General features: G+C 48.6%; 1 protein-coding gene across 1 annotated transcript in view; it reads left to right on the top strand.

Annotated features, from left to right (window-relative positions):
- The first annotated feature begins 499 nt into the window (after positions 1 to 499).
- CD79A (CD79a molecule) overlaps positions 500 to 21,399 on the top strand; it is a 24,391-nt gene continuing 3,491 nt past the window's right edge. Inside the window, exons 1-5 of the mRNA XM_027902660.1 lie at positions 500 to 508; positions 1,251 to 1,466; positions 5,474 to 5,567; positions 9,932 to 10,044; positions 19,308 to 19,334. Coding sequence (XP_027758461.1) covers positions 500 to 508; positions 1,251 to 1,466; positions 5,474 to 5,567; positions 9,932 to 10,044; positions 19,308 to 19,334 — 459 coding nt within the window. The remainder of the gene's footprint in view (positions 509 to 1,250; positions 1,467 to 5,473; positions 5,568 to 9,931; positions 10,045 to 19,307; positions 19,335 to 21,399) is intronic.

Here is a 21,399-nt window from a genome sequence, read left to right as displayed (position 1 = left end):
TGGGGACAAGGCATGGAGGGACAGGACACAGGGAATGGCTTCCCAGTGCCAGAAGACAGGAAAAGATGGGAGATTGGGAAGGAATTCCTGGCTGTGAGGGTGGGGAGGCCCTGGCACAGGTTACTCAGAGAATGTTCCCTATCCCTGAAAGTGTCCAAGGCCAAGCTGGACAGGGCTTGGAGAAACCTGGGCTAGTAGAAGGTGTCCCTGCCCATGGCAGGGGGCAGGACTGGATGGGCTTTAATGTCCCTCCAACCCAAAGCCTTTTTCTAGAGCTGGAGCTTCCAGCTCATCTTCATCCTGACCAGCAGTGCAGGTGGAGCTTGAAAAGAGTTCTTAACACAAGGATTGGATATGCCCAGCATGGATTGTGCTTCCAGACACATCCCTAATCCAGAGCACAGGATTGTCTGTCCAAGCCACAACAACCCCTCCTGGTTTGTCAAGATGCTGCTCTTTGTTCTTCTTTGCTTCTCTTCCTTCCCTCTGTGAGCTGAGCATGGGCCAGGTTGGGGGTGCAGCTGCTTCTGATGTTCTTCTTCATTTAAAGAAAAAGACATCAAAAAATTGAATTATCGGAGCAAACAAACGTCTTTAAAAGCTTTATTAATGGAGAGAAACGCAGCAGCCTGGAAAGCTCAGGCCTGCCAGGCCCGTGCCTATTGATTGTTTTCTTTCCTAGGATGCAGGCCCTGCAAATGATACAATTAACATTTGGAAGTGTGGAATCTCTAGCAGAGCTTGTCAGCACTGATTAACACGCTGCTGATCTCCACCAGCCATCCAAACAAGTATCCATCCCAAGCTCCTGAGCCCTCCTTAGGCAAACTGTGCCTTCAGGGCATGTCTCGGGCGTGATTTAATCGTTATTAATTGCACTGCCAGAGCAGCTGGGAGGCACCCTGGCAGTGCCCTGAGCTGTGCTAAATGGGCTGAGACAGGCCCTTGGCATGGCCATGGGATGCAGAGAAGTGCTGGAGACACCCCCTCAAAGCTGGGGTGTTTCCTTACAAGGAGGCCCTGCCACAGGTTGCCCAGAGCAGTTGTGGCTGCCCCAGCCCTGGAAGTGTCCATGGCCAGGCTGGAGCAACCTGGGATAGCAAAAGGTGTCCTTGCCCATGGCAGAAGGTGGAATGAGATGAGCTTTGAGGTCCTTCCAGCCCAAACCATTCCAGGTTCTCTGATTTTACTCTGAGCTGAGTCCATCAGTCGCTTCTAAGCCCTGGATCCCTCTGTTCTCCATCCCCCAGGCCATCATCTCCTCCGAGCAGCAGGTGACACAGCTGAGGAGCTCCATCGACGAGGCCCTGGCAGAAGTGGCCAGGGTGGAGGAGACCTTGCAGGTCTATGATGAGGTCCTGGGAAGTGGGAAACAGCAGATGGACCACATCCACTGGGAAAACTCCCTGCTGCATGGCATCATCTCCAACAGGAGCAGGCTGATGGATGAGATCCTGCTCCTCACGGCATGGGGATTGGTGGAGACATTTCTCTTGGATCTGTCAGAAAACAAATTTCAGTGACCTCAAACACTGAAAACAATGATCTGTCTGCAAAGACAGAGCTTCCCTGGCCTAGAAATGAGGGACTGTGTTGTCTTGATGGACAAATGGCCTGGATGGACTCCAGGTAGACCAGTCCAGGGGATGTGCAGCCCCCTCACCACCACAGGGGTCTCTCAAAGTCCTTTTGCTGAGCAGGATTAGGAATGACAAAGCCAAATAATAATTGAACAGCCAATAATCATTACCTGGGAATGCACAAGTGCAGCAACTAATGAGCAATTAGAGGCAGAACTTGCCACACCCAGCCTGGGTCCAACCTGCTCCCACCAGCACTGATAACCCCGCAGGCAGAAGGGACTTGGAGTGTCCTGAGGCAAACAGAATCACGGGATCATCGAGGTTGGAAAAGACCTCTGAGATCATCGAGTCCAACCCTTGATCAAACTCCATCTTGTCACCCAAACCATGGCTCCGAGTGCCACATTCAGTCTGTCCTTAAACTCCTCCAGGGACGGTGACTCTACCACCTCCCTGGGCAGCCCATTCCAGTGTCTGATCACTCTTTTGTAAAGAACTTCTTCCTGAAAAAAACTATACATTTATGGGAAAGCACTCCAGGGACTTCCTGCTACCCTGTTTGTCCAAAGACCCTACTGATTCTCTTCCTACTTCCCACTGATGGGATTTTCCCCTTTCCTTTTCTCTCTCTTTTCCTTCTTTCCCCACTCTAGAAGGCAATGTGTCCATTCAGTGTGTGCCACCAGCTGTGGCCTTTGTGCCAACAGCCCATCCCAACTCCTGCTGGAGGGTCAGGACCTCTCCCCTGAGGTCCCAGGGGACAGCATAGCCAGTGGAAAAACTCCTGAGGACCTCTTGGAATATGGGAAAGCAAATTATTTACCAACATACCACACCATAAATGCAAGAACTGTGCGGGGACAGCACAGCTAATCCCCAGTTCCACAGCTTATGGTGACCTCTGTGCCACTGACCTTCTCATTTCTCGAGCTGCAGCACCCTGAGCTTTTCCTTTCTCCTCCCCACCACCCTGCTGCCAGTAGTGATCCCAAAGCTTCCAGCCCCTCAGAAACTCAGGCTGAGGTTTGCCAGGGTGTCCTTGGCCACCATTGCAGTTTTTCCTGTGCAAAACTTTGGGTTGGATGGAGATGGAGCAGTGTGGACCTACTGAGGCAGCTGAGGGGAGCACTTGGCCGTTTCAAGCCAGCACCTTTTCGTGGGGGCTGAAAACCTGGTTGTCCTTGATCCTGCTCTCTTCTGGCTTTGCTTTTAGACCCGCCTGGACCTCAGCAAGGAGCACTGGGATGTCCTGAGCAGGGCAGATCTTTCCAGCCCTGCTGGAGTGAGGTCCTGCAGTGCTGCAGCTGAGGCTTTGTCTGACTGCATGAACACCCCCATCCAGCAGGGGAAGTGGAGAGCAGGGACACCCCCAGCCTGTGCTGCACTCGCTGCACCATTCCAGCATCCCAGCCTCTGCTGGTGGCCCTGAGCCACTGATGCCGGTGGGGATGCTCCCAGGAATCAGTTCCCAGGATCACTGAGCTGCCTGGGAAAAACAGGAAAGAAAGAGAAGGCTTGGATTTGGGAAGCTTAGCAGCAGCACAGACCTGGAGGCACCCGGCGGGGCAGGTTGACAGTGACAACCAGAGCTGGGAGCTGGGAAAACAGGATTGGAGGGTGGGCTTTATTCTGGAGATCTTGGAATCCTGGAATAGTTTGGCTTGGAAGGGACCTTAAAGCCCATCTCATTCCACCCCCTGCCACAGGCAGGGACACCTTCCACAGATCAGGTTGTTCCAACCAGGTCTTGGACACTTCCAGGGATGGGGCAGCCACAGCTTCTCTGCCCAACCTGTGCCAGGGCCTCACCACCCTCCCAGGGAACAATTGCTTCCCAATATCCCATCCATCCCTGCCCTCTGGCAGTGGGAATCCATTCCCTGTTTCCTGTCCCTCCATGCCTTGTCCCCAGTCCCTCTCCAGCTCTCCTGGAGTCCCTTTAGGCCCTGCAAGGGGCTCTCAGGTCTCCCTGGATACTTCTCTTCTCCAGGGGAACCCTCCCAGCTCTCCCAGCCTGAATTGGCTCCATTCCTGGAGGAATCCAATTCCTGCTGTGAACAGCCAAGCTGGGCCATTCATGGACAGCAGGCACCTTCTGCTGGGCTGGGACACTGCCTGGTCCAGTTTCCATTAGAGTTGAGTCAAACTTCTGCCAAGCACATCCCCAATTCCTCTAAATACATGGATATATGGCAGCACAGTGTACCAGGGTTGTACAACACCTCTTACAGCTCAGACAGGGTGGTGGAAAGGCATATTTAGACATTGCGGTCTTCTGCGGCAGCTCAGTTGTCTGTCCTCAAGCTTGGAAAAACAATAATTCATTGGAGCAGTGTGTGGGAGTTGTTGGAAACCTGCTGGTGTCCAGGGATGTGCTCCTGGCATGAAATTCCGAGTTTTCCTGGTGGTGAGGCTGGGTGTGTGTTCTTGGCCGAGGTGGGACTGAGGGATGCTCTGCAATTTTAGGTTTTTTGAGTTTCAGCTCCCTCCCGGGCTGGATTTACTCGAGACTACAGCAGATCCTCCTTCATTGGCTTTTGGGTGCTGGTATTTAGGGCAGGACTTACTCCTGTCCTATTTCCCAGAGTGTGAGTGATGTGGGGCTGCAGCCCACAGCTCATCCTGTCCAGGCCATGAGATCCTCTGTTCTTTCCCTCCAGTCCATGAGATTCTCTCTTTTTTTCCCCTCTGTTCCATGATATTCTCTCCTTTTCCCTCAATACCCTGATATCCTCTCCTTTTCCTTTGATACCATTATATCCTCTTTTTTACCTCCATACCAGAATATCCTCTCTTTTATTCCTCAGTACTTGATGTGATGGACAATATCCCTGTGGGCAGAAACCTGAAAGGAAAATTTGACTCTCCTGGATTTCCTTTCATGAAAAGGAGCAACTCCCAAATCCTCAGGGTTATTTCCTTAAGTCTTCCATGTTTTCCTTCAAGCAAGGCTGGAAACCGGGAGGGAACTGTGGGATTTCCATCCTTGGAGATTTTCAGACCTTGGCTGGACAAACTGCTCCACTTGGACCTGCCCTGAACCTTCTGAGCTCCACACGACTCTGTCCGTGGTGTGGTGTCCCAGCATTTCCAGACCCTGGCAAATCCCTCCTATCAATGGAATCCCAACATCCCCCCCCAACCACCTCCCAGTGCTCTGAGGGAGGATTTCCAGCATGTTCTTCCGCAAGGAGCTTTCCTACTGTGTCTTCTCCTGCCCAAGGTGCTTATCTGGATTATCCCCTATGTTACTGCTGGGCCAGCTTAGAATTGTTCCCAGATAATGGGATTCAAACTCGAGCTCCAAGTGGTCATGCCTGCCCTGCTTCAGCTTGGAATTTGCTTCTCAAACCTGGAAATTCAGAAATTCTGACTTTTCAGAGCTGGAAATTCCAGGAGAATTGGGAAGTTTTTCAGGGCTGTTTTATTTGACTCTCTCTGCTGTTTATGCTGTTTTATGGCAATTCCCAGGTCCCTGCTCTTGGGCAGCCTGTTGACAAGTTGTCTGCACCAAGCCATGGACTCCATCACAAGGAGTTGCTGGCCTACACCCCCCTCATGTCCTGGCTGAGGAACAGCAACCCAGCTCTGCTCTGTGACCTCCCCAAAGTATGGCTGAAATACTGAACAAACGAATATTTTATCCACCAGGAACAGATTGGTCCGACTGGTGAATTCCTGGTGAGGGCTTGGTCTCACCAAATTCCTGCCCCAACGAGCATTTGGCCCTTCTGGGAGAGTGTCTGGCCAACTTGGCCACAACATGTTGGACCTCTGTGCTTGGGAGAAACAGCCTGGCACTCAGTGGCAGATGTTGCATTGAAGGAAAAGGTCTGAAATGCTAAAATTTGGACCTTTCGCTTTCCCCTGGTCCTTTCTGTCCCTTACAGGTCTGTGCCCAGAAACTCGGCAGGCTCTACGAGCAGGAAATCAAAGCCTTCTTTGGACAAGCCAAAACCTCCTTGTTGGGAAGAAGAAAAGGAGGTGAGTGATCTGCAAATATGACCTTTGGGATTTACTGGCAGGGAATTTGTTAATCACTCTCCACCACAGGTGTTTTCCCTGGATTTTGTGCCATGAGTTACTCTCTCCTCCATGGGCTGGGTCTGGGGTTGGCAGGACGTGAAAAAGCCAACTCTGCTTTATGTCAGGCAGTGTCTGTGTGACCCTTGGCTCCACAAATTCCCCAATTTTGTTTAGCTGTTCCTCAGAGTTGTAGCTTTTGGTCACCTTCCCTATGCAGGGCTCGGTAATGCCACATGGACGGTTGAGCTTGTGTTTGGAGGAGCTGTGGGACATGGCACTGCCTGGTTAACAAAGCACAATCACCCTTAAGCTGTTGTCACCTCCCTTCTCCCTGGCTCTCGAAGTCTTCCTGACCTGTTCCGGAGTTCCCACCCCACTATTATCTCCTGGAAAAATCCACCAAGCTTTCTCTTCTCTTGCTCTGAGAGCTGGAGCTCCTCTCCAGTCAGGACAGGCTTGGGGTTGTTCAGCCTGGAGAAGGCTCCAGGAAAACCTTATAATTTCCTCATTTCTCCCTATCCCTGGAAGTGTCCAAGGCCGGGTTAGATGGAGCTTGGAGCAACCTGTGCTGGTGGAAGGTGTCCCTGCCCATGGTAGAGGGTGGAACAAGGTGAGTTTTCCATCCCTCCCACCCCAAACCACCCAGTGATTTTATCACTCTGTAAAGCCTGGTCCATATTTCACACAATCAGGGCTTCTCACAGGTTCCTCAGACACTTTTCCCTGTGAAGAGAAGGCACCAAACCTGTCCCTGAAGACAGGGGGGCATTTGTAGCAATATTTGCAGAATGATTTCACAGTGAGCTGCATTTGGGGCTGTGCTGTCCCAAGGGGATAATTTCCACGGAAATCGTTGCATCTGACTCAAAATATTCCAGTCAGGTGTTTCTGGAGATAAAAAGAGAAACTGATCTGTCTTCTCTGGAACTTTTTTATTGCCCAGAAGTCACATTTTCCTTCAGCAAAACAAAGGACTGTAATGGAAAGTTCCATGCCACCTTGGCCAGGCTTGAATGTCAGAAACCACTTTGCACGGTGTGTTTAGTCCATCAGAGTCATCACTGGGCTCCTTCCAGCTCTGCACCTCCTTCATCACTTGTGTCCAGACCCTGAGCCAGAGGATGGGACCCAGGGAAGAGATGGGACCTAGGAAAGGGAATGGGGCTGGTGAATCCCATTTCTGGGTGTGCAGTCCATCTCAGTGTACCCACCACCCCTTCCAGCTCCTCCTGCCCAGTGCCGCTTGGCAAAGACACCTCAGCCACGTGCACCAGGAAAACAGGGCCCCTCAGGACCATGGGATGGAACAAGGATGAGCAGTGCTAGCAGGGTACAAGTACTTGCAAGGGAGCACAGCAGTCCTGGAAAAAAAAAGGAGGAAAATCTCACCTCAATAGTCCAAATGGTACCCAAATGGCTTTAAGCTGGCAGAGGGCAGGGTTAGGTGGGACACTGGGAAGAAATTCCTGGCTGTGAGGGTGGTGAGGCCCTAGCACAGGTTGCCCAGAGAAGCTGTGGCTGCTCCTGGATCCCTGGACGTGTCCAAGACCAGGTTGGAACAACTTGGGATAGCGGAAGGTGTCCCTGCCCATGGCAGGGGCTGGATGAGATGAACTTCCCACCCAAACCATTCCATGATTCTCTGACCACTCAGCGTGGCACAGAGGGGCACATGCTTTGCCTCACCTGCCACATCAGGCGAAACAAATAGTTAAAAGAAATATTTCTCTCCTCCATCCCTTTCCTCCATTCCTGAATACAGCTTTTCACGGGCAAAAGTGCTTTTTTCTGCTTAAAAATAGGAATTCCCGATAAGAGGCAATGAATGCACTTTCAGCAAGTCAGCCTAGGGAATTAGCAGTGGGGAAGCCAACTCCAATCTGTGCTTTATAAGATAATGTGATCAAGCCCCATTTCCTGGAGAGGGGTGATTGCTTTTATTTAAACAGCAGGAAATCACAAAGATTGTGCCGGGGATAAAGAGGTTTCCACTTGCAGAGTGATTGATGGGCTTGGAGCAAAGGACTTGGAGCAGAAAGGAAAAGCATCCAGGTTTGTCTTCTCAGGAGCAAAGTCATTAAAAGGAAGAGTATTGGAGATGCCTGTTAAAGAGGCCCTTTATCCCAGGATGGTTCGGGTTGGAAGAGACCTGAAACACATCCAGTTGCACCCCCTGCCACGGGAAGGGACACCTTCCACTGGACCACTTGTGAAGATAAACTTGTTAAAATAAAAACAAGGTGATGTGGGGCACATGTGGCAGACAGGCTGTCCCATCCCCTTCTGGTAAACGTTAAAGCAGTGATTTCCTTTCAGTACTTTGTGCTGAATACCTATAAAACAAGAGGAATTAAATCCCAGGAGCAAATTCACTGTCTGGGAAACCCGTTGCACGGGCAGAAGGACACCTTGGAGGCTGCAAACCTATCACTGCACCATCATAGATCATCCAAAAGTGCCATCTTTTTGATCAAAATAATCTGGGGTGGCTGCCACAGGCAGGATGAGCTGAGCTTTGCTGATGCTAGGCCCTGCTCTGCTCCATGAGGTGGGAAGAGGGCCAGGCCAGGCAGGAAGCCCCAGGCTGGGTTTGAGCTGTTCAGCCCATCACTGATGTGAATAGAACATTAAATAACAGCCCCCTCCACCTCTGCAGAGTGAGATTGGTGGGAGATTAGGGGAATTTTTAGAAGATTGTACCCAGAGAGGCACCTGTCCCAGGGCTCCTGGGCACTGGCTGAGCTCTGCCTGCCCCTGTCTGGAAAACCCGGGGGCAAAGCAGGAGGGTGAACATCACAGCCCTCCCTCTGGAGGAGAAGGTGACCTCTGCTCAGCTAGAGGACACAGTCAAACTCCATCTCCAGCTCTTCTGGATGGGGCCAACAGCACCAGGGTGTCCTTCTGCTGCAGGAGCTTGGCAGCCACCGGTGCTGGGAGTGCTGAGAGTCTCTCCCAGAGACCTTCAGAGCCTTCTGCTGGAATATTTCCTGCAAAACTGGCTGCTCTGGGGCTGTTCCGCAGGGAAAGCTTGGCTTTACTGAAGCTCTGCAGGAACTTCATCCAAGGTCTTTCCTGATGTTTCCTCCCCCTTCCCAGCTGCTCCGTGGGGTGATCCTGGATGGATGGGAGCCCAGGCTGTGCCTGATAATTTCCCTCACCCCTGTTTTAAAATATCCCAGGCTCTCTGTACAACTTCTTTTCTGCTGCTTATTGTGGCACTGAATTTTTGGGATTGATTCCCTGCCCTCATAAAGGATTATTTATGGCAAAATGCTTCTAAAACACACCACCTGCTGATTTATTGCCTCGTTTCAGTGTTATGGGAGAGTTTAGATGGCAAACCTCAAGCTGTTTATAATTAATTGTGAGCCAATAATTAAGTCTTTTCTCCTGTTCCAATTCCCCTTTCCACACAAACATTTCCAGGCTTGTAAAATCCTTTTCTTTTCCTTCTGGTTTTGCCACTTCCCAGTCGGGGGAAATTTTCATCATCCATTGCATAAGAGTGGGAAAAAGGTTCTGAAGGAGCTCATGAGTTTTCTCCATGGTTTTAGCAAGGCTGAGGTCACGAGTGAGGCTGGCTGTCACCTCTGCTCTGCATGGAGGGCACTGACAAATCCTTCCCAAAGGTAAAATCCCTGCAGGTAGTGGCTCAAATAAAGATCTTCCGGCTGTTATGAGAGATGGAGACCTGACCTGACTCACCCAGGACCTCTGGGAGAGTGAAATGATGCTGATTTTTAGAATTAATTAGAAAATAATCTGGCTGTTTCTCCACTGGTTTCTTTCAGGGAGTGAAATAATGGGTTTTAAATGCATATTTTAAAGGGTTTTTTTTTTAACTTTTCCACTTGAGTCAAGCACCCAGTGAAAACAGTGTGGTAAAAAGTGGTAATGTTTGAAAAGTGAATTTCCGGGTGAATGCTTTTAATTTTAAAAGGCCAGGTTTTGGCGGGGGAAGGGGGGGGGAAGCCACTCCCACCTCCCCTGGATATTCTTTTATGGCAATTTACCATTAAAAATAAGCAACAGTTTTTCTAGTCTCTTGCAGGTTTTTCTGCTGATTTATGCCCTTATCACCTGGGATTTTTCACCCCCCAGCCCTCAAGAGCTAGAGCTAAGCGGTAAATAAATACCAAAGGGATAAGAAGCACAGCCAAGGAAATAAAAAAAAAGAGCAATGAAAAAGAGTAGGAGGGGGAAAATCCATCAGGAAAAGGGCAATTCATGCATCAGATCAGGCATAAAAAGAGACATTTCAGTCTCCCAAGGAGCTGGAGGGGCTGAAGGGGATGGAGATGTTTAACCCAGGCACCCTGCAGGTCTCCAGGAGAGCCCCAAGAAGTGTCTGGGGAACAGGCACCAGCCCCGGTGGAACCTTGCCAGGAGCAGGGAGAGCCAGGAGGAGCCACCAGACAGAGGGAACATGATCAAGGTGAGGAGCTGAGCATTTCTGGGAGTTCCTGCATCCCACAGGCACTGCCCCCACCCTGTGGTCCCTTCTCTGGAGCAGGAGCAGAGATGTTCTGTGAGCTGCTACCATGGGCAGGAACACCTTCCGCTATCCCAAGTTGTGCCAACGTGGCCTTGGACACTTCCAGGGACGGAGCAGCCACAGCTTCTTTGGGCAACCTGTGCCAGGGTTTCCCCACCCTCACAGGGAACAATTCCTTCCCAATATCCCATCTGATGTAAATCATGATTTATCTGCTCTCCCTTGGGGAGGAAAATTTGAGGTCTGGTTTTATTTCTTTATTCACTTGTTGGAGTTCTGTTGAATGCTTGAATGGAGTCGAATGTTCAGAGACACCGTGATTTTGCTGGAGATCTTAATTGAGTTCCTTTTAATTGTTCCCCACTAGAGAGTCCAGGAGAGCCCAGGCACCTGACAGAGGTGAGCAGCCCCCCTGCTGTGGCCGCTGAGGTTGGAGGGAGGACTGGAAAACGGCCTTGGAGAGGATACATCCTCCCACTCACCTCCAGACCTTGCAAATCCTCAGCATCGTGGCTCAGCTGGAAGAGTTCCTGGAGGAATGGCTGCTCCGAGGTGCAAAGGGGCTGCAGCTGCCTCAGCACCTGCTCCAACACCTGCTGAGGAACCACCAGGAATGTCAGAAGACCTTCCAGCACGCTGAGGACACCACGGCAGGGGTTGTGTCCACTCAAGGTGCCACCTGAGCCAGGTGCCCACACAGAAAGCTCCTGCTGCCCAGGTAGTGCCAAGAGTGGTGCACCAACTGCACTTGAAAGATAGAGGCTGAGGGCTTTCTTTCCTGGGTAAAACAGCAGTTGTTGGCTTGCAGGAGCGCGGTGCTGATATTGGCCATCTGACTCCCAAAATTCAAGATGGACGAAGATTCCTCCCAGACCAAAGGTGTGCACACAGCAAGCTCTTGTTGTCCAGGTAGTGCTGAGAGTGGCGCTTCAACTGCACTTGAGAGACGGAGGGTGTCCTAGTTAGAGCAGCTGGGACCAGTTCATCACTGTGGGGTGTAACCCAAACTGTGTATTGTACACCCTCCATGTCATTTCCCAGCAACTGTTAACAATAGACCATTTGGAGCAGCTGCCCAGAGCACACCTGACCCTTCAGGCTGTAAGCTGGGGGTTAAGGAGTCTGTGAGATAGGAGGATGTTCCTGTCCTCACACCAATTACTCAGGTGTGACAACTCCTCTCTGGGGAGTCATTAGCACCTCCACGCCCAGCCTGAGGCGTCATGTCTGCTAATGGGCCATCAAGGATTCCAAAAATATCTCACTGACTCACAATCACCTACTGAGGAACTCCCCGCCCTGGGGGAGGTGCTGGGCATTCCCACCTGAACCTTAGCGTGTATAATCTTGGGACTTGTGGTACCACTGGTTGGATACAGAGGAAGACCAGAGCTGAAACCACCACTCACCAGCAGGTTTTGCTTTTCCTTTGGACTTGGGGCCCACGTGCGGCTCAGTACAGGGGCCAACAAACACCACTCTGCTCGTGCCCCAGGGTACTGGGTTATACATCTGGGGTTTGGGAGTAAAAACCAATTGTTTGGCTGTATAATTGCATTTATTGTATTACTTTTATTAAATTGTAACTCTGATTTATAATCTCTTTTGCGTTGGGTTCACTTCTCCTGCTGGTTTACCTTCAAACAAGCACAGGGGCTCAGGGCTTTCTTTCCTGGGTGGAATTGCCATTGTTCCCTTGCAGGAGTGTGGTGCTGAAAGTGGCCGTCTAACTCCCATCTGGAGCACGAATTAATTACTTAATTTCTAATTAATTAATTACTAATTAATTTCAAATTACTTAATTAACCTAATGAAGTAATTTTTTCCCCACACCATAAGAATTCCCACGTTCCCAGAAACAGACACCGAGCAGTAAAAAGAAAACAATTAAAACCCAACCTCATAAATAATGAGCAATTAATTACAATATAATTAGTTAGACTAATTAAGTAATTAATTGTTCCAGGGACCACTAATGAATTACTTAATTACAATAATTAAATAATTTTTTCCTCTAATCAACCAACTAACTAATAAACTAGTTAGTATTCTCTATTAATTAATTACTTTTTCCCCACAAATTAGCCAATTAACTTATTTGTACCTGACATTAGTTACGTTTTTTTACAAACGAACCAATTAATTAATTAATTAGATTTTCCCCACAAATTAACCAATTAACAAATTAGTTTTTCCATTAACTGTTTTCCCACTAATTAATTAATTAACTAGTTTTTCGATTAATTGCCTTTTCACTAATTAACCAATTAATAATTACTTGCCTTCCCCACTATTAACTAATTAACATTTTTTACCTAATTAACTAATTATTTTTTTCCCAGTAATCAGGTAATTATTTTTTTTCACTCAAATTAACTAAGTAATGTTTTCCACGTGGACCACCAATTATTACACATTTAACAACTAATTATGTAATTAATTACCACTTGGCTCTGCACCACAGATGGTGACAATATGCAATTATTTTCCACCAAATTAACACCTCATTAGCAGTCCAATCAGCATCACACATAACCAGATATGCAAATTAGTTAACACCTCATTAGCACCTCAATAACCCCCAGAGATGCACATAACACCCTAAAACACCTGAAAAACATACCCAGTTACAAAAACAACTCTTGCACACATGCATACAGTTACAGCTGAAATCAACTGGAAAAATCACAAAGCAGCACTGCCCACTAGTGATCAAAACCGAGAACTGCACCAAAACGTTACCTTGAACACTGCCACCCCCTGACAAAACAGGAGAACTGCAAAGGAAAGGACTGACCAGCAGTTCCACCCGCTGACAAACACCGGAACTACAACAGAAACAACTCCGTGGAAATGCTGCTCCTTTGGGGACAACTAGGGAATTATAGTAACTTAATTTTTTTTTTTTTAATAAAAGAAACTATGTAAAAAGGCACCATAATAATAACCCAAACAACACCCAGGACCCTCAAATAACCTTCCAAAACCAACCCACCTCACCCAATGACCTCCCAAAAACTGAATGACAAAACCTGACCAATCCACAACCTAGCCCTAACCTGGCCCAGCCCAAAAGACCTTCCCCAGTGCCTGGACCCTCCAAGACCAATCACAGAGCACCTGAAAACCCTAATGACGAATTACTATGAGAAGAGCAGGTTAAAATTACAAATCACAATAACCAATTTGTGTTAGGGTCAGAGTTCAGGTTAGGGTTACAGTTAGGCTTAGGCTTAGGTTTAGGCTTGGTGTTAAGGGTTAGGCTTAGGGTAAGGGTTAGGGGTTAGGGGGAGGGTTAGGGGTTAGAGTTAGGGTTAGGTGTCAGGCCTTAGGCTTAGGGTTGCACAATTGTCATATTCTGGTGTATTTGTGTACCGGTGGGATTTGTTGTGGGCAGGTGAAAAAGTTAAATAGTTAATTAATTTCTAATTAATTGCTAAGTAATGAGTTATTAATTAGTACTGAGAGGAATGGGGTGTGGGTCATCTGAATTGATAATTTGCTGCCATGTGGAGCAGTAATTAGGGAATTAATTAGGTAACTAATCAGTTAATTTCTTAATTAGTTAATTAATTAAATACTTAATTTGTTAATTAGTTAATTACTTTATTGTTGGGTATTTATCTAGGTAATTTTTTTCTTATTAATGGCTTAGTAATTACTGATTTGTCATTTTTAAATGATTAACCAATTAACTAATTAACTAAATAACTAAGTAAATAACTAATTAGCTGATTAATTAACCAATTAAATCAGTTCTTAAGCTGAAAAGACAAATTATTGTGCTTTGCTGAAGAAGTATTCTGTATCTTACTTTTCTAAAAAGCTTATTGTCTCAGAGCACACACATAAAGTAATGAAGAATGAGAATGATACAGAGTATCCAAGAGGGACATCTGGAGAAACACACTAGGCCTCATGGACTTAAAAAAAAAGAGAAAGCACCTAGCAACTGAAACGGGCCTGCAGGGAAGCCAACCAGAACCAGACCTGCAAACTCAGATCCAATGGAAGAACAACAAATGACTGATAAAGAAATAAAAGTTACTGTTTTTGCTTACTGCGCTTGCACACTGTGAGTGGAGCAAGGGTCTCCCCGGCCGCCCAGCATGCTGTTTTGCTTATTTGCCTTTTCTATAAATCTTCAATAAATTTTATTACTATATTTCAACTCAGTTTCACTTTACCTATAACAGTATCTCTTGACTTCTTTGTGGGTCAGTTCTTGCTCGTTGGAAAACTTGGTATCTGTTGATGTCTCCTTGTGATAGCTCTGGGTCTTTCTCATCGTCCCAGAGTCTTATGGGGAAACTTCTTGCACTCTCCCATCTACCTCCCCTTGGTGCAGCCCTTGACTCCCACTTTCTCCCCAGAGGTTGAGCTCTCGTACTGTCCCACTTTCTTCCCACGGGTGCAGCTCTTGGCTGCTCCCATTTCCTCAGCGGAACCCTTAGAAGTCGCCTTTTGAAAGATTTTTGGGTGGAGACCAAATACAGGTGAAAGCAGCCACAAAGGGCTTGTTTGCCCACGTCAAAACTGTGCTTGCATCCTAACAAAGGTATTGCCCTGGCAGTGGGCAGGCTCAGAGTGTGTCTGTGCAGGCTTTGCCATACAGGCTGCACAGTCCTGGGGCAAATGTGTTTGGATCCCAGTTACTGGTGAGCTGGGTTCAACGGGCAGGTTTAGTTTGCCTTTGGAGAGAACAGACACACCTGCCCTCCCACCCGCAACACAGGTGCCATTGCTGATAACCGGGGTTTTCCTTACATGGTGCCTTGCCATAAAAGGCAGGAGCGGCTGGAGAGAGGGCAAGGAGGGGGGGGTCAGGCTGGTGGGATGGTGCCAGCAGGCCGTGAGCCCAGAGCCAGCAAGGCCTGGGGCCAACAGGGTGTCAGGAGAGGACTGGGAGCTCCCAGGGAGGAGGAAAGCTGGGCAGGCCCCAAGGCTCCTGGGCCTCCAGGAGCCTAGAGGACAGCCTGTCCCCAGATGGAGAACTGGGAATGTCAAGAATAAAAAAGTCACCTCCCTCCATTATCCAAGGAATGTTTTGAGCTCTTTACTAAAAGCATCCAGGACTCAGTCACCCCATTTTCTCTCTGACAAGGGTTTGCAGGGGCTGCCTGGCAAAGGGAACCCCTGGGGCCCCATTGCAGAGGGTGGGGCTGCACTCTGGGGGTGTCGCCTTTGGCTCTTGGGTTCCAGGGGCAATTGGAGTCAGTGAGCTGGGCTGGGGATGAGGGGCAGGACTGGCTGGGCTGGCTCTGGTGCTGGCCCAGAAAATGTAAGTGTCCCCATGGGGGCAGCTCTGAAGGGCTCAAGAAGTAAATGCTGCCCCAGTGCAGGCTGTGCCAGGGGTGAGTGTACATGGGGGAGGAAGCTGGGCCAGACAGGGCTGGGGAAGAATGGCCATGCCAGGGGAGGGATCTCCCCCTGCCTCCAGGGCCCAGCCCCTGATGGGAGGGCCTTGGGCAGGGCCTGATTCAACTGCAAGAACCTCTGAGCCAGCTGAAGGGACCAGTTTTTGGAAGGTGGATTGAAGGCCCAGCTCCTTGCAAAGTAAGTTGAGGGCTCTGAGCCAGAGAGGGCACGAGAGCCAGGTACAGGCTTGGAAATTGCCGGGAGGGCTTTTGATGTGGCCATAGGGGAAAGGGATGTCTAAGAAAAGTCCCTTAGGAGAGGGAAGCAGAAAGGCTGAGTTTTCCCCCCAGCACAAGGGTGTGCAGGGCCAAGCGGAGAATCTTCCCCACAGAGGAATCTGTCTTTGCAGTTCTGACAGGCACTTTTTGTCACAGGTAATTCTGTGTCTTTTTGTTCTTTCTTTCGAGGTGCGTAAGGGGAATACTTTTGATTTAGATGATCAGTGGAGCAAAGAGGGGTGAGAAAGTGATTATATTAGGATGGAAACCAGCCAGAGTATTGTACAATGTAACTATTGCACAAGCTAATGTAAGGTCCATTGTGTCTTTAGCAAAGTTAACTGGATGTTCCTTATTATCATAGTTGAGTTTCTCCTTGGCTTAGCTCCACTCTGCAAGACAGATACAAATCCCCTTGGAACACAATGGTAGAGGTTGTCCATAGGGGTGAGGAAGGTGATGGAGAGAGTAGGATGACGTGGGCAGGGGTCGTTCTCCCCTTGCCCTACAGTGGAGCACGCACAGACTGTTGCCATGAGGTGATGAATGGGTGCTATTTGGCTGCCACTCAAGCACCACCTTATCCTGCATCCTGGCCCTATGCAGTGTTGTGGGGAGTTGGCTATGTGACAAAGCACGTAGACCCATAAGAACTGAGCGAGCATGAACTTGGCAGAGTTAGAACACAGCTGGTGTGATTACTGTGCAAGCAAGGTCACGCTGGCCATGGCAATAAACGTTATGCAATAACAAGATCTTGCGGTTATCTTGCTGAGGCACCAGACTGTGGGAAAAGAAGGAACTGAGAACTTCCATAAACAAGGATTGAGGGTGGATCTGACTCTTAAGGCTGTTACCAATCGTAGAGCTAGGTTACAGAATATTAATTATCTCATTATGTATCCTCTATAAGCTGTAATGTATAATCAATAAACGGAGCTTGCTTGACACTCATATTGAGCGTCCCTGACTTCCCGCATTGCAACATAGTGTAATGTAGAGCTGATAAATGGGGTGTCGGCACTGCTGGGTGGAGCAATTCTCATCCTTCCATCCAGACTGTGCAATTCCGCAGCGACACCTGCTAAGCATGGGCACTGACCAGCCCTGCAGACCCTGGTAGGCCTGGTCTGTCTGTGTAGGTAAGCACAGTTTATTGGTAGGAAGCAACCGGGAAAGCAAACGTTTTATATCCTTTTTTTTTGTATCCCTTTAATTCACTTTTCACTAGCTAATATTGTAATAAAGGCTATTCATATTATTGTGTGAAGGTCAACTGATAAAGTAGTATTTTTGTATTCTTTTTTTAGCTTTTGATTGTCTTTACTAGTAGTTTTTTTTTTATTCTCACTGCAATAAAAGATGTTTTGTTAGTGTTTGAATCACTGTTGTACTTGTCTTTGTTATGGACACGTATCCTAACGATCTGGTACAGAAAATTGACGTAGTCGGCAGGATACATGGCAGAATAAAGCTGTATTTTGTGGGGAAATTCGTTGGTGGGGTGCTCAGCCAATGAAGCTGTATCCCTGCAAAAGTGGTGGGGGGATCTTCAGGTGGAGTGCACAGCCTGTAGAGTTGTGTCTCCAAATGAACTGTGTGAGGAGGGAGATTCTCAGGTGGGGAGCACAGTCTGTGAAGCTACGGCCCGGTGTGTTGAGTGAAACACAGGGTTCAGTTGACCCTGTGTGTTTGTGTAGGCACCAGGTGTGCCGGTGTTTGTGTTTCATATGTTTTGTTTGGTTTTATTTATATGGGAGGTTGTTCTGAGCAATTAATTGTGTATATATATCATACTGCTTTAGATCTAGAATGAAGATCTGTCCCTTTTGTAGTTGTTCATTATATGTACAAGCTCTGTGTAATAACTGCACAAAATATATCCTAGGACTTGGAGGCATTCAGGAGATAAGGTTAGATTGGACTCTAAATTTCTATTGTATTTGTTGTAGAGCTAATCAAAGCATAGCAGATACTCGGTGGGTTAGGTTTTGTTGCTATTTTACTCATAAATATGTCTTTTTGAGGACTCATTTGGAGCTATTATAGAGTGTGTGTTTGGTGGTTGGTATATACATAGATCCTAGATTGGATGTGTATGTGAGGTCAGATTCATTTGTGGTGTGAGAGCAACATTTTGGGGATTTGTATATAGGTGTTGTGTTTAGCTTGAAACTGTACCTGTTAGTGAGAACGTTTGGTAGATTAAGATGAAGAAGTGGTTAGGAGGGTCAGCCGCAGGCGGCAAAGAACCCAAGGAAACCACTGCTCTTCCCTGTCAATTAGTAGAATGGGGGCAGGAACCATGGAATACCTTATGGAATAAATGGGAAACATGTACAGAGATGTCCCCTGGATATTGGGGACAGTAGACCCCAACGGAGGTATTGCAATATTGGAAGTAGTTCACACAAATTCCTACTACTCAATCAAGCAGTTGTCTGGAACATGCCAGACGTATGGGGGGGTGCGCTGCTTACTGCATATAAGTTAACTGCAAAAAGAATTAGAAAAGAACAACAAATTGCAGGAGCAGTTGAGTGCTGTGAGAGCCACTCAGTTGGTACAATGCCAGGCTTTACTTGACCTTCAAACTGAAAAGAACAGGGTAGAAGATGAATGTGTTAGTTTAGCTGAAAAGTATGCCTAAGAACTATTCGGCATAGGCAAAAAAAAAATAGAACGAAGTGATCGGGGGCCATGGGTGCGTGCTGTACTCACTTCCCCTGACTGGGACCCAGAGAAATGGGATGGTAACATATGGAGTAGTAGTGATGATTCTGATGAGGACAATTCTATAGAAAATACAGGGAAGCCATCGACAACAGATGAGTTGACACAGGAAGCAAGGGCAGCCCCTGTTGTATTGCGGAAGGCAGTGGTGGATAGTCAGGGTAACCGAGTGACACAGGATGAGGTTGTTGATTTCTCCCCAGAAGATATGAAAAATCTTTTGTCTAAATATTCCCAACAACCTGGGGAATGAGCACAAATGTGGATGGTTTGATTGATGGAGCAGGGGGTGAACTCTGTGATAGCAGATGATGTTGATGCCATGAAGTTTTTAGGATTAACTAATCATGTATATGTACAAAATGCTCTTCGGCATTTAAAACAAACACCGAGAGCTAGTAAGACTTTAGTTTCAGTCATTGCTGAAGGTCTTAGTGACCATTTTACTAATGATGGATCATGGCAGGATGGAGATTCATCCTGGATAACTCTTAAGCAATCAGGATATTGAAAGGAGAAGCGATGAAATTAGCTATTGAACTGCAGAGCCCCGAACTTTACATGCAACCACCTTTAATCCCAGTAATGTGGAACAAATTATTAGAAGGCTGTCCTTTATCCTGGAAACCATACATTATTCCACTGTTGGTGTCTAACGCAGGGGTAACCCACAGAAGAGATTGTAGAGAAGTTATAGCAACTTGGCAACCTTCCAGGTCTCCCACACACAGACAAAGCAATCACCCATGGAAATAAACAAGATAATAGTGAAAACTGCAGTTGTGTCCCAGGTACTTCATCCACTGCTTGTCCTCAATCCCTTCACATTCCCAGCACCTCTGGGTGATCTGGGTGGTGCTGGTGGCTGCTGCGAAGCTGCCGGATCTCAGCTGGAAGGAGATCCCCTCCCACATTCCCAGCTGTGCCTGGTAGTGCCAAAAACTTAGCAGCCACTGCAAAGTGTAGCTGCTCGGAGCGATGACAGTTTGTTCCCCAGTGCCAATTCTCAGTGGGACAGATGGAAACCATTTGTTCCCACCCAAGTTGCACTTGGGGACCAGCCCCGTTTCTCTGTTGGGCCCCCCTGGGCTGTGCCCCGGAGCCCTGACAGCTCCTACAGGTCGGAGCTTTCCCAAAGCTTGCCAGCCCTCGCTGGTGTCACTGTTCCTGCAGCACTGGGCAGGATGCTCAGGGGGCCACTCCAGATCCCCCTTTCCCACCCCCCTCTGCCCCACAGCCACCTCAGCACTGGCTGTTGGGTGGGGGGGAACACCCCATCAGACCCCCAGCGATAGACAGGGACACCCCAGTGCGGATCTGCCCCCCCCCTCCCCCCCGAACTCCAGGGAATCATTCCAAGCCTCATGTGATGAGGGACACAAAGGGACCCCTCTACCTTCTGTCCCCCCTCTTTCTTCCCCCCTCTCCCTCCTCTTTCCCAACATCCCCCCGATCCCCAGACACCCCATGCTCAGCTGGGAGGTCCCAGCCCCTCCCACTTAGTCTGGGCATCCCAACTGCCCTCCCACTCAGTTTTGGGGATCCCAGCCCTTCTCCCTTCTCTCCCACCCCTTTCCGATCATCCTGCCAAACCGCAGCTCCCTCCGTGCTTCGCTTTGGGGGGTCCCACCCCCTCAACTGCTCAGTTGAAGGGCTCTCACCCCCTTTTTCCACCTTTTCTCCCCTTTCCCCCTCCCTTTTTCCCCATCGTCCCCTGTTGCAGGGGGGAGTGGAAGGCTTAGACAAAGTTCATGAAAGAAGTCCTGCCCTTGAGTGCCAAGGTGCAGAAAGGACTCCCCAGCTTTCTAAACTCCTGCTCCCAGAGGAGCCTGGGGGCAGCTGGATCCCGTCTCAGCCTTGGATTATGGCAATGGTTGGAATTTAAGGAATTACAGAGCTGTGATTGAACCACTTTTGTCCTGCAGGTTTTAATGATGGCAAATCAGATATTTAGATAAAATTATTATTTATTATTACACATTATCAAACAAAAGATCTTAATCAGAATTACTTACTAAACAATATAAACACTAAAACTACCAGCAGTAAAGTATAAGAGAGGAATGTCCTGATGGATGTTCCTTCCCCTGCATTCATCCAGATGCCTACAGGGAACCAGGAGGATGGAGACCACCACTCAGGTGTCTTCCCAATGTGGATCACCAAGAATGTGACTCACCAGGTCTTTAATGCAATGTGGGTCACTGTGGATCATCCAACGTGGATCCTCCAATGGTTGATGGAGTTGGAGCAGCGGACGAAGCTCTTCCTGCAGTCGGGGCACTTGTACAGCTCCCCTTAGTGGTGGGTCTGTTCATGTGAAGTCAAGCCAGAGCTCCCCACACTCCTACGGCCTCTCCCCGCTGTGGATGTGCCAGTGGGTGACGAGGCTGGAGTTGTGCTTGAAGCTCTTCCTGCAGTCGGTGCAGCGGAAGGGCCTCTCCCCGTTTTGCGTCTGCTCATGCAGGAGGAGATCTGAGCTGGTCTGAAACCTCTTCCCTCATTCCAAGTGCTTGTAGGGCCGTTCCCCAGTTGGAGGTGCTGGTGGGTGAGGAGGGCAAAGCTCTTGATGAAGCTCTTCCTACATTCCAAGCACCTGAAGGGCTTCTCCCTGGTGTGAAGCTGCTCAGGGACCTCCAGGTCGGAGCTCTGACTCAAGCTCCGGCCACCTTCCTGGCACAGGGTCGGACTTTCCTCTTCAGAGCAACCTAGGCTGGCTTTGGAGCCCCTTCTCCTGGGGTACCTTCGTGGCTTTTCCTCTCCACTGCCTTCCTGTGCTGTAGAGCCCTTCAAAACAGCCTCTCCTACTGAGTTCTGATGGGGGGATTTGTCCTCCGTGCTCTCTGTCCTCAGCTCGGGGCTTGGGGCAGGAGGGAAGAAGGACAGGGAGGGACCTGGGAGGACCTCAAGACCCCCCAAATTCCCC

This window comes from Empidonax traillii, unplaced genomic scaffold (genome assembly GCF_003031625.1).
Source record: "Empidonax traillii isolate 1590-97213 ecotype Southwest subspecies unplaced genomic scaffold, ASM303162v1 scaffold902:size247835, whole genome shotgun sequence".
In the NCBI taxonomy this organism is placed as follows: Eukaryota; Metazoa; Chordata; class Aves; order Passeriformes; family Tyrannidae; genus Empidonax; species Empidonax traillii.
The sequence above is the reverse complement of the archived record's forward strand: the minus strand, read 5'-3'. Positions and strand labels throughout refer to the sequence as shown.